The sequence below is a fragment of the Prionailurus bengalensis genome, chromosome C1 (genome assembly GCF_016509475.1).
Source record: "Prionailurus bengalensis isolate Pbe53 chromosome C1, Fcat_Pben_1.1_paternal_pri, whole genome shotgun sequence".
Lineage (NCBI taxonomy): Eukaryota > Metazoa > Chordata > Mammalia > Carnivora > Felidae > Prionailurus > Prionailurus bengalensis.
This window is the reverse complement of record NC_057345.1, coordinates 159,582,276-159,595,605: the sequence shown is the minus strand read 5'-3', so window position 1 is coordinate 159,595,605 and position 13,330 is coordinate 159,582,276. Positions and strand designations below refer to the sequence as shown.

Here is a 13,330-nt window from a genome sequence, read left to right as displayed (position 1 = left end):
TGTATGGCATAACAGTTTATTCCTTTTTATTGCTAAATAGTTCTCCAGTGTATGGATGTACCAGTTTGTTCATCTATTCATCTACTGAAAAACATCTTGGCTACTTCCAGTTTTGAGTGATTACAAATAAAGCTTCTATAAACACTCGTTCAGATTTTTGTGTAGATCTATGTTTTTACATCAATTGGGTAAATAACCTAACAGCATGATGGCTGGATCATATGGTGAGACTAAATTTACCTTGAAGGAAAATGTCAAATTCCTAAAACCAAAAGTTCCAAGAAAAAGAACTTTTTGTACTTTTAACAGGCAACACATGAAAAAACTATGAGTTAAAGTCACATTTATATCACTGTAGCTGGATCTTTATAAACTATTGGTTAACAAATATTAAAACCAAAAATAAACACTTATCTCCATCTAGTGGCTATCAAAGAGTAGATACATATAGCGATATTTCAATTTCAGAAAATTAGGTTGGCTGTTTACTGCAGCATTGTTAGTTAAAACAGAATAAAAAACAAACTGAAAATAAAGTGAATGTCCAATAATAAAGACATGGCTGAGTAAATTACTTTATTATGCACTATTATGGGCTTTCTCTGCTTGCCCCAAAATAAAGAAAAGAAAGGAAAAGAAACACTAAATTAGACCAGTGGTATTCAACTTTGGCTGCACATTAGAATCAGCTGTGAACTTTCTAAAGCTCCCTATGTCTGAATTCCACTCCCAAAGACTTTTCTTTAATCTATAGTGGCACCTAGGCACAGATTTACCTTAAAGAGGCTGTAATGATTCTAATGTGCATCATGGTTGAAAACTACTGAATCAAAACTACTGGTTAGGACTTAGAAATATTACTGAGGTAGAGAGCAGGGACAGGTGATCTCATTTGGTAAAAGCAAACAATGACCAAAAACAAGGAAGGAAGAAAGGGAAAGAGGGAGAGGGAGGAAGAGAGAAAGAGAAGCTTAAATGAACCTGTAACTATAGTATGTTTGTACATGATTATATGAATATAGAGAGTAGCAGAGGAGTATACAAACCAAAGTGTAATCATAGGTCATGGGAGAAAAAGAAAAAAACACAAATGAAAAGCACTTATACTAATCCCATTCATGTAACATTGCATGCATGTGTACACACGTGTGCATAATGAGATCTAGGATAAGAAGAGATCTATATATACTATATGTAATTTTCAGGGATATTCATGATACATTAAGTTTTTAAAAAAGGAAGCAAACTGCACAGCCTTATGTACACTATAATTTTATTTCATAAAAAAATCCATTTATATAATTTTTATATGTATTCATATGAATAAAACCTGTTTATAATGGTTTACCCCAGAATGGTGAGATTAAAAGGGAAGGTAGGCAGAGATGGTTACCTTTGCTTTCAAATAGTTTCATATGATATGTTAAGCATTATTATGCTTTAAAAAAATGTTTTGGCTAGATAGAAGTGTGTGTCTTACTTATGGTACAAATAAAACCTTTTATTTATGGGCTCCAGTTTTTGAAACACACCACATCACAAATGATGGACTTAAAATGTCAGACCTAGCCCCACAACTATATGGTCAATTAATCTTCATCAAAGCAGAAAAGAATATCCAATTGAAAAAAGATAGCATCTTAAACAAATGGTGTTGGGAGAACTGGACAGCAACATGCAAAAATGAAACTGGACCACTTTCTTACACCTTACACAAAAATAAATTCAAAATGGATGAAAGACCTAAATGTGAGATAGGAATCCATTAAAATCCTAGAGGAGAACACAAGCCATAGCACTGGCCTTTGACACTGGCTACAGCAACTTCTTACCAGATATGTCTCCTGAGGCAAGGGAAACAAAAACAAAGTACTGGTACTACATCAAAATAAAAAGTTTCTGCACAGCGAAAGAAACAATGAGACTAAAAGGCAACCTACGGAATGGGAGAAGATATTTGCAAATGACAAATGTGGATAAAGAGTCAGTATCCAAAATCTATAAAGAACTTATAAAACTCAACACCCAAAAAACAAATAATCCAATTAAAAATGGGCAGAAAAGATGAATAGACATTTTTCCAAAGAAGACATCCAGATGACCAACAGACACACGAAATGATGCTCAACTTCACTGATCATCATGGAAATACAAATCAAAACCACAATGAGATACCACCTCACACCTGTGAGAATGGCTAACATTAACAACTCAGGCAACAACAGATGTTGGCGAGGATGCGGAGAGAAAGGATCTCTTTTGCACTGCTGGTGGGAATGCAAACTGGTGCAGCCACTCTGGAAAACAGTATGGAGGTTCTTCAAAAGGTTAAAAATAAAACCACCCAGGGGTACCTGGGTGATTCAGTTGGTTGGGCGTCCGACTTCAGCTCAGGTCATGATCTCACTGCTCACGAGTGAGTTCGAGCCCCATGTCAGGCTCTGTGCTGACAGCTCAGAGCTTTGAGCCTGCTTCAGATTCTGTGACTCCCTCTCTCTCTCTGCCCCTCCCCTGCTCATGCTCAGTCTCTCTCTGTCTCTCAAAAAATGAATAAACATTAAAAATAAAAATTAAAAAAAAAAACAGAACCACCCTACAATCCAGCAATTACTAGGTATTTATACAAAGAATACAAAAATACTAATTCAAAGGGATACATGTACCCCAACATTTATAGCAGCATTATTTACAATTGCCAAATTATGGAAAAGGCCCAAGTGTCCAACGACTAAGGAATGGATAAAGAAGATGTGGTATATATAAATAATGGCCTATCACTCAGCCATAAAAAAGAATGAAATCTTGTCATTTGCAATGACATGGATGGAGCTGCAGAGTATTAATGCTAAGTGGAATAAGTCTGTCAGAGAAAGAGAAATACCACATTATTTCATTCCTATGTGAAACTTAAGCAAAACAAATAAGTAAAATGGGGGAGAGGAGAGGGGGAGAGGGAGAGAGAAAGAGAAAGAGAAAGAGAAAGAGAAAGAGAAAGAGAAAGAGAAAGAGAAAGAGAGAGAGAGAGAGAGAGAGAGAGAGAGAGAGAGAGGGCAAACCAAGAAACAGACTCTTAACCATAGAAAATTGATGGTTACCAGAAGGGAGGAGGGTGGGAAGATGGGTCAAACAGGTGATGGGGATTAAAGAATGCACATGGTGTGATGAGCACCAGGTGTTTATGTAAGTGTTTGGTCACTAAATTGTACGCCTGAAATTAATATTACACTGTACATTAACTAACCACAATTTAAATTAAAAACTTAAAGGGCACCTGGGTGGCTCAGTTGGTTAAGCATCTGACTCTAGATTTCGGCTCAGGTTCTCACGGTTCATGAGTTGAAGCCATGTGGAGCCTGCTTGCTTGGGATATATTCTCTCTCTCTCTCCTTCTCTCTCTCTCTCTCTCTCTCTCTCTCTCCCTCCCTCCCTCCCTCCCTCCCTCCCTCCCTCTCTTCCCCCCCTGCCCCTCCCAGCTTGCTCTCTCTCAAAGTAAACTTTAGAAATTAAAAACTTACAAGACATTACAGACCAACGACCATCCCTCAAAACTAACATATTTAGATTCAGAATAACCAACGTAAAAAACATTCTATCCATGAGATCTGCTTTCTAATTTCAGTGAAAAGGAATTCAAGTAGTTTCTACTTAGTTAAGAGAGCAAGAATTTCACAAGTTACACAGCAAAATTCAAAACGATACTTCATAAAATAATGTTTTTAAACATATATGCAACAGCCATAGATGCATAGTACTATGCACTACATGCATTCCAATGTTCCAAGTAGATTGGTCCTACCTGAAAGAGAACAAAGCTCACAGATGCGTCTGATTCCAAGAAAATGGAAGAACATTAAAAAGAGGCTAATTCATGAGAAAACCACACACAAAACTGTGTAAGGAGCAAAAAGAGATGTCAGGGAATAAGAAGAAGCAGTTAAAAATGCAAAGATTATCCTTTTTAATAATAAGAGAAATACTAATTATAGCTAAACTACAATACCACTTCTTCTCACTATGACATTACCAAAAAAACAAAAGTTTGACAACTTATTCTTACGGCAAGAATGTAAGGAAAGTGATACTATGACACACTGTTGGTGGGAATGCAAAATAGCACAACCCCTAAGAAAGTAATTTGACAGTACCTAAAAAAATTACCTATGTATTTACCCTTTAGCCTAGCAGTCCCACATCTAAAAATCTATCTCACATATTATCAAAATACAAATAAATACATATATAAAGACAATCACTGCAGTGCTATTTGTACTAGAAGCAACCCCAAATTCCAGTAATAGAAGACCATTTGAATAAAATCTGGGGGCGGGGGAAATCTACAAAATGGAATACTATACAGCTAGAAAAGGGAATGAAGAAGATCTCTATACACTGTCTGCTGGCATCTCCAGGATAGAATGTTAAGTGAAAAAAACAAGGTAAAGAAAGCATACACAGTATGTTATTATTTACCTAAGAAGGGGACACTAGGGATGTAAGTATTTTTATATCTTAATATAATATATAAAATATACTCATATCCGCAGCCCCCTTCTTCTGTAAATGCTAACATTACATTTTTAGCATGCATGTTAAAAAATAAAAGGATAAATCTCAAATTAAACTGTATTATTGGGGTGCCTGAGTGGCTCAGTTAGTTAAGAATCCAACTCTTGATTTCAGCTCAGGTCATGATATCGTGAGATCAAGCACCATGTGGGGCTCTATGCTGGCGGTACAGAGCCTGCTTGGGATTCTCTCTCCTTCCCTCTCTCTCTTCCCCTTCCCAGCTTGTGGGCACTCTCTCTGTCTCTCTCTCTCAAAATGAATAAAGAAACTTAAAAAAAACCCCAACTGTATTATTAAATAACAAAATAATCAGCTGTCTCCACAAGTAACAATAAAACTCAACCAAATCCTGATCTGTGCCAGCTGTTGCTTGGACAACCCCACATTCCAAATGAAATCTTAAAGGATAGGTACTGCGGAGAGACATTATTTCAATTTACCTAGTATCTACTGCCCTTCTGCTAATAGCAGGCTTCAGTTTTTGTTTAGCAGAATCACCGCCTCATCACTCACTTCCAATTCATATGATTTGGGTGGGGCTGACCCTACAATAGGCTAGACTAATAGAGCACATCAAAGATTTTTGCTTTAGCTATTGGAAAAACAGTATTCTTTTCATTCTGGTTTTTAAAAAATAAAAATTTCCAAACACGTTAAATATCCCTTCTATCTTGTGCCTTGTGCCTGAATCAATCAAGCAATGATCAGATCTTTTAATTCTTACTTTGCAACTATTCTCATGTCTGTCCCTTTCTATCCCCAGGCTACCAACTTGGGGCGAGCACACTTAACTCTTCTCAATTTCCTCCAAATCTGAAGAAATACCACTTACTGTGGTACCATACCACGTACTACAGTATAACCTCAGACAAGTTACTTGATCTAAGTCTAGGTATCTTTATCTAGAATAATACCACCTCTCTCATGGGGGTGTCAGGATAAATAAGTCAATATACAATATATTCAACACAGTGGTGGGTACACAATTAACATACAAAACTATATAACCACCATCATTTCCCAAAATTCATCCTCTTAGACCCAGACTCAAAATGCAGAAAAAGTTTGGGGCACCTGGGTGGCTCAGTCAGTTAAGCATCAACTTTGGCTCAGGTCATGATCTTGTGGTTCGTGAGTTCAAGCCCCACGTCAAGCTCTATGCTGACAGCTCAGAGCCTGGACCCTACTTCAGATTCTACGTCTTCTTCTCCCTCTGCCCCTCCCCTGCTTGCACTCTTTCTCTCTCTCAAAAATACATATACATTAAAAAAATTTTTCTTAAATATAGAAAAAGTTGTGTGTATACAATGCTTAGAATTAAAATTAGAAAAAAGCTATAGTCTAATTATGATGGGATAATTAAGTAAATTATATAATAAAAATAATAATAGGGATAGCCAATGTTCATAAACACTTATGTGCTAAGCACTCTAAGTATTTTTTTTCAATATATGAAATTTATTGTCAAATTGGTTTCCATACAACACCCAGTGCTCATCCCAAAAGGTGCCCTCCTCAATACTCATCACCCACCCCCTCCCTCCCACCCATCAACCCTCAGTTTGTTCTCAGTTTTTAAGAGTCTCTTATGCTTTGGCTCTCTCCCACTCTAACCTCTTTTTTTTTTCTTCCTTCCCCTCCCCCATGGGTTTCTGTTAAGTTTCTCAGGATCCACATAAGAGTGAAAACATATGGTATCTGTCTTTCTCTGTATGGCTTATTTCACTTAGCATCACACTCTCCAGTTCCATCCACATTGCTACAAAGGGCCATATTTCGTTCTTTCTCATTGCCATGTAGTACTCCATTGTGTATATAAACCACCATTTCTTTATCCATTCATCAGTTGATGGACATTTAGGCTCTTTCCATAATTTGGCTATTGTTGAGAGTGCTGTGTTCTAAGTATTTTAAATGTGCTAATACAGGGGCGCCTGGGTGGCTCAGTGGGCTAAGCATGTGACTCTTGATTTTGGCTCAGGTCATGATCTCACGGGTTCATGGGATCCAGCCCTGTGTTGGGCTCCGTGCTTATAGCTTGGGATTCTCTCTCTCCCTCTCTCTTTTCCCCTCCCTCCCCCCCTCAAAATAAATAAACATTAAAAATATATATATACTAATACATTCAATCCTCACAACAATCTTATGAAGCAGGTAGTATAATAATCCCTTTTTTTGGGGGGGAGGGGCGCCTGGGTGGCTCAGTCGGTTAAGCGTCCGACTTCAGCTCAGGTCATGATCTCACAGTTAGTGAGTCCAAGCCCCACGTCAGGCTCTGTGCTGACAGCTCAGAGCCTGGAGCCTGCTTCCGATTCTGTGTCTCCCTCTCTCTCTGACCCTCCCCTGCTCATGCTCTCTCTCTCTGTCTCAAAAATAAATAAAACATTAAAAAAATTTTTGTTTAAAAAATAATCCCTTTTTCATTATGTGAAAACTGACACAGAGAGGTTAAGTAAATTGCTCCAGACAACAGAGTGGCTGAGGTATGAACCTAGGCAGTCAGGCTCCAGGGTCCATATTCATAGCCACTACACCTTGCTACCTCTCCAATGAACTTTAAAAATTCACTCTCCAACTTTAAAAATTATAGCTTAAAGTAATTCAAAAGGGTAAAAGATAATTGAGAGAGAGAAAGCATGCGTGCACTCTAACAAATTCAGAAAGATTTGAAAAAATTCTGTAGGGCAAGTAGGAACAAGATACTGAAGAAAGGACATCTCTAAGCGTGCAAAGTAAAAAGAACACATCATATAAAAGGTAACAAATATAAAAGATTAAGTAAAATAGCAATCTAGGAGTTTCAACATCCAACTTATACTACTGAGAGTCCCACAAAAGGAGTATAAAGAAAATATTAGGATAGGAGTGCCTGGGTGGCTCAGTGAGTTAAGCGTCTGACTCTTGATTTCAGCTCAGGTCGTAATCTCACGATCATGAGATCAAGCTCCATGCTAGGTTCTGTGTTGGGCTCCATGGTGGGCTCTATGCTAGGTATGGAGCCTGCCTAAGATTCTCTCTCTCCCTCTCTTCTGCCCCTCCCCTGCTCTCTCTCTCTGTCTCTGTCTCTAAGAAAATAATAATAGAAAATATAAGGAGAAAAGTATGTAATAGTTCTTCACTGCTGTTTAATAAATTACCCCAAAACTCAGTGGCTTAAACCAACATTTGTTATCTCACACAGTTACTGAGGGTCAGGAATCTGGGAGAAGCTTAGCTGAATGGTTCTGGTTCTGGATCTCTTATGAGACTGCTGTCAAACTAAAAATCTATCCGAAGGCTTAACTGGAGGTTGAAGTTTCACATCCAAGCTCACTAACATAATTGTTGGCCAGATGCCTCAGTCTCTCTCCAGACAGTCCTCTCCATACTGCTGGTCACAATATGGCAGCTGGCTTTCTTCCAGAATAAGTAATCCAAGAAAGAGAGAAAACAAGACAGAAGCTGCAGTGTTTTTCATAACCTAATGTCAGAAATGACACAGTATTACTTCTGCCATATGCCAGTGGCCATGCACACCAGTTCTGGTGGAATGTGAAAGAAGAATACACAGGGCATAAATAACCAGAAGACATGGATCACAGGGGCGCTGAGGTGGCTCAATTGGTTGAACATCCAACTTCAGCTCAGGTCATGATCTCACAGCTCGTGAGTTCGAACCCTGCGTTGGGCTCTGTGCTGACAGCTCAGGGCCTGGAGCCTGCTTCAGATTCTGTGTCTCCCTCTCTCACTGCCCCTCCCCTACTTGCACTCTGTCTCTTTCTCTCTCAAAAATAAACATTTAAAAAAATTAAAAATAAAAAGGAAGGCATGGATCCTTGAGGGTCACCTCGGAGAATGGCTAGTCATCAGAGAAATCACAGGAAAGTTTCTTCTCAGAGCTTCACAGATATGAATCTTCAGACTGAAAAGGCCCACTAAGGACTAAGGAAAAGGAAAAAGATCCACCTAGATACAAATCATAAAATTTCAGATCTCTTGAGGTGCCTGGCTAGTTAAATTGGCAGAGCATGAGACTCTCGATTCCAGGGTCATGAGTTCAAGCCCCACGTTGGGCATGGAGCCTCCTTAAAATTAAAAACAAAACAAAACAACACAAAACAAATCAAAATGAAACAAAAAAACACATTACAATCTTTTTTAAAAAATCCAAATCTCTAAGGATCAATTAAAACGTTACGGAAAAGGGAAAAAAAAGTTCACCTACAAAGGACTACCACCAGACTTCTCATCAAATGAATAGTAAAAGACAAAGGAGTATTGCTTTAACATTTGTAACAGAGAATATATTTCAACCTGGAATTATAGTTACCCAAATGAAATATCAAGCATGAGAGCAAACAGAGCTCCATCCAGAAACACAAAGTTCAGAAATTTCAGACCCCATATAAGCATTATTAGGAATACACTTATGGCTGAACTCCAGTAAAACAAGACCCAAAAAAGAGAGATGATATAAGATGCAGGAAACCCCAGATCAACTCTACAAGAGGAAAATCCAAAGGTAATGGCTGTACAGCATACCTCCAGAGCAAATGGACCAGACTGGAACAGAATTACGTGCAAAGGACAGTACAACTGAGTAGAACAACAGACATATCATAAGGGCACGTGAGTTAAGAAAAAACAACAGTTGAAAACTTCAGGAAAAACAAAAGATAATATAACAAAGTAACGGTCCAAGCAGAGGTATGTAAAGGGTGGTACGGTTTTAGCAACTGAGAAACTGTAAGAAATGGGGCCATACACAATCTCCTTAAAGTAGTCTAGGAGTCAGGCCACTGTACTGAAAAAAAAATAATAAAGTAAATGAATCTTAGAACACTACTTAGCCCTGTACTCAACAACATTCAAAAAGTCATATTAATTATTTTTCAACATTTAAAGTCAATCTTTGGATGGAACACTTGATTGTAACTACAGAAGAAAATGTAAGCAACCCTGACAATTTAAAAGTAAATAAGTAACTAACTGATAAAGACAGAGGTAGAAATGTGGAAAGGAAAAATAAAAGGAAAAATAGGGGTGCTATAAGTTTACTTTATATGAAGGGGTATGAAGACAGTGGCTATAGGAAGAACAAATTATTTGTTCTTCCTATATGTAAAAAACAAAATATTAATTATGAATTTTTGGAAAAAGGTAAAGAAGAAGAGATGAAGAAAGGGAAAGTAATGTCAAAGAACTAAATCCTCATCTTTCAAATGAGAAAGTCAACTGATACTAAATATGATAAACAGTATTCTTCACATCAAAATTAAGTCCTGAACATAAACTCCACTGTTGACGGTTCAGAAGACATTATACTATATCTGGACTAACACCCCCACACACACGTCTTCTGGATGTTGACCCTGTGTGCTTATGTGCACAAAAGTGCATGAGAATGTACATGGGTGTTTGAATGCATATATGTGTATATATTTTAATTACGTGAATGACTTTATTTCAGCATCTCTGTTCTAAAAGAAAAAATAAAAACCACTGGAATGCAAGAGATCGTCAAGAAAGGGAGTATCCTGGTTGACTGAAGACTGAGATTAACTGAAATTTAATCCATTCTTTTTCAATGTTTGTAAAAAATTACTCATAGCAATCTACTATTATACAGGAAAATGGCATCCCCTCTCACTGTACATACACCAATGCTTATCCTAACAGAAGTGAGAAGTACACCTGATTTTAAGAAATATTGAAGGGGCAGCAGAAGGAGGAGGCACTAAAAGTATTTGAAAGCTATTTTTAAAACCTCAGGATAATTTCACAGGAAAAATCAGAACAAGTAAATACATACTGGTGTACCACACAGATCTAAAGGACAATCTAGCAGAAGAAAGTAGCAGAGGATATTTTATTGCTACCATCAGGAAGAACTTTCTAATAATTACGACTACTCCACACAGAATAAACTGCCCGCAATAACAGTCTGATCCTCCATCGCTCTACTGTTTAAAAAAAGACCAGAAATCATCCGTTTACAATGTTGAAAACTAGTGAAGATTGAACTAGATAATCCCTGAGGTAATAAGTATAATTATAAGAGTTCTAAACTAATAAATTTTAGCTTACCAACATCCATTGCAGTTTCCATGAAGCTTTTCTGTCGTGAAGCAAACTCTGCAAGCAATTTCTGCTGCCTCTCTCTAGCCTTTTGTCGCCTAGATTAAACAGAACAAAGTGGTAAGTATCAGATGTGTTTAAGACTTACCTACTACATTTCAGAAGTGTATACTGTATGAAAAGCCCCTGGCACACAACTATTTTCTGAACTGTGTATTAAATTTTATGTAAGATTTGACTGTCCTTAGATTCCACTGCTTCAACATGGTTTGAAGATCACTGGCTTAAACAGACAAAAATAAAAGCCAAGATTTATTTTAAAATGTGAAATAATTAAAGTAGATAGAAAATCTGGGTTTCTAACAATTTCCTAAGTATGTCATGTCAATTGGCAGCAAGAGTAAGAAAGGTTTTTTTATCAAGGAACTCACAATTTAACCCCAGGCACAAATAACAGCAAACTGGTTGCTAGAAGCTATGATGTTTAGATATAAACAGAATCTAAAAGATAAAAAATAGATTTACTATTATATTAAGAATTGGACTCTCCTAAAAGAGAATGAGCAGAAGCCAATAAATTTCCCAGTTTCTACTAGGAAATATTCCAAGTTTAGTTTATTTTGTTTCAAGGAAAAATACAGAAGTCTCAAATGCAACATAAAAAATAAACTGTATTTCAAATCTAAGCATAAATATTCTTTTGGATTAATTCATCAAATTCTATTTATTATTTATCCTTTATCTACTTCCAAAGAGTGTTTTAACTTGAGGCTGGTTGGGAAAAAGAAAAAAAAGAAAAGAAAAAAATAAAAACTACACACACAAATAGAACACAACAGGACTATAACATAAGAATAAGAAAATAAAGGTGAACTAATAAAGAAAGGAAACAGAGGCTTCCCTAGATTTGAGGATGCCAACAATGCTAGCGAGCATAAAAATTTTATCCCGAGCAAAGAAAGGTTAAAATAGTAATCTAAAACAAAAGGCAAGGAAGAAGGAAAAAAAAGTTACAATGTAAGCTATATATTAGCTCATCAAAAGAAAGAAAATTTTTTACTGAAACAAAACTCAAAAAGAAATTTACCATAGCCTGTGATGTTAAAAACATTAAAATATATCCATTAAAACATAAAGGATATCCTGAAACTACCATTACACTGTACGTTAACTAACTAGAATTTAAATAAAAACTTTCAGCAAATTAAAAGTAAAAAAAAAAGTCTAAAAAACCATAATGGATAGAGCATATTACAGCAGTCATTTAATGACTATTTATTATACAGATATACTATAAAAGTCAAAGCATAGTATTAAGCTGAGATTCTATAAAGTCATTTCTGTGGGAAACCTAAAAAAGAATTTTCATTAATCTCAATGATTCAAAGATAGAGAATCTTGGATTAAAAAATGCTAACAGTAATTTTAGATTTTTCATTCACATATCCACTCCCATCCAATTAGTGGAGATTATCATGAACAGGCATAGAGTCAAGTACTGTCAAGCCTTACCATGAGAAGTTACATACTTTTGCCAATAATGTTCAAAAGATTTTAACACTGCTTTTCTAATAATTACTTTAAAAAAACTTTTTAACGTTCATTTATTTTTGAGAGAGAGAGAACAAGAAAGTGAGAGTGAGTGGGGCAGGGGCAGAGAGAGAGGGAGACGCTGAATCCAAAGCAGGCTCCAAGCTCTGAGCTGTCAGCACAGAGCCCGATGTGAGGCTCGAACTCACCAACGAAGAGATCATGACCTGAGCCAAAGTCGGACGTTTAACCTACTGAACATCCAGGCACCCCACTCATAGTTTTTAATAACTTTCTCTCCCTATTCCCTCCAACTCCTTCCCCTCTCCCTCCCACTCTCTCACATACCCACACCCACACACAAACTTTTCCTAGTTCTGTCCACTAAGAGTGACTGAAAATAGCTATATCCCCTAGAATGAGCACATTGATTGTGGTTTCTAAAAAAAAAAAAAAAAAAAAAAGCCATCAGAACTCCTTGGAGAAATGGCTAGTTCCAAATACAAAAGGAACCTGGACTATCTTCTGGCCCCAGAAAAAAAGAAAATGTTCAAAGAATGATAGGGAAACATCAAAAGAATACAGAAACCAGCCGGAAGGGAGTCCCACAGGTCAAATCTAAAACAATTTGAGCATCAAAATGAATAGCAAACATATGAGGTTGCAACCCATAAAATCAGAATCTGTAAGTCCAAACTGATAGAAATAAAAAAATGAATAAATTGAAAGTTTGTGAGAAAGAAGATATTACAGCATCTCAAAATATCTCTCATAAATTACATATTAATTACAAAGGGGGAAAAGGGGAGTACTTAACAGTGAAGAAGTCTGGCTGAAACCCCTTTAATCGAGTGATCAAAATTAATCACCAAATGAAACAAACTGAAATCATAGGACACCTGATGGAATACAATCAAAAGAACATAGCAATGCTTCCTTGATACTCCTGCCAGCAATGCATAATCTGAATCTAAACATAAGGGGCCAGTAGAGAAGCCCAAATTGAGGGACATTCTACAATGTTACTACCTTATATTCTTCAAAAGTGACAAGCTCAAGAAAATAAAGGAAAAACTAAAGAAAATCCATATTGAAGGACACCAAAGAGACGTGACAACCAAATGCAAGGAACAATTCTGTACTGGATTTTTTTGTTATAAGAAACAGTATTGAGGGG

General features: G+C 36.7%; 1 protein-coding gene across 6 annotated transcripts in view; it reads right to left on the bottom strand.

Moving 5' to 3' along the window:
* The window catches only part of UBR3 (ubiquitin protein ligase E3 component n-recognin 3), a 241,062-nt gene that overhangs the window by 95,896 nt on the left and 131,836 nt on the right, over positions 1 to 13,330 (bottom strand). For all 6 annotated transcript variants that reach the window (XR_006296850.1, XM_043577008.1, XM_043577004.1 and 3 more), the window contains one exon: positions 10,633 to 10,721. Coding sequence is in view for 5 of the 6 variants with exons in the window: in XM_043577008.1 (XP_043432943.1) it covers positions 10,633 to 10,721 (89 nt within the window). In the remaining variant the exon portion in view is untranslated. The remainder of the gene's footprint in view (positions 1 to 10,632; positions 10,722 to 13,330) is intronic.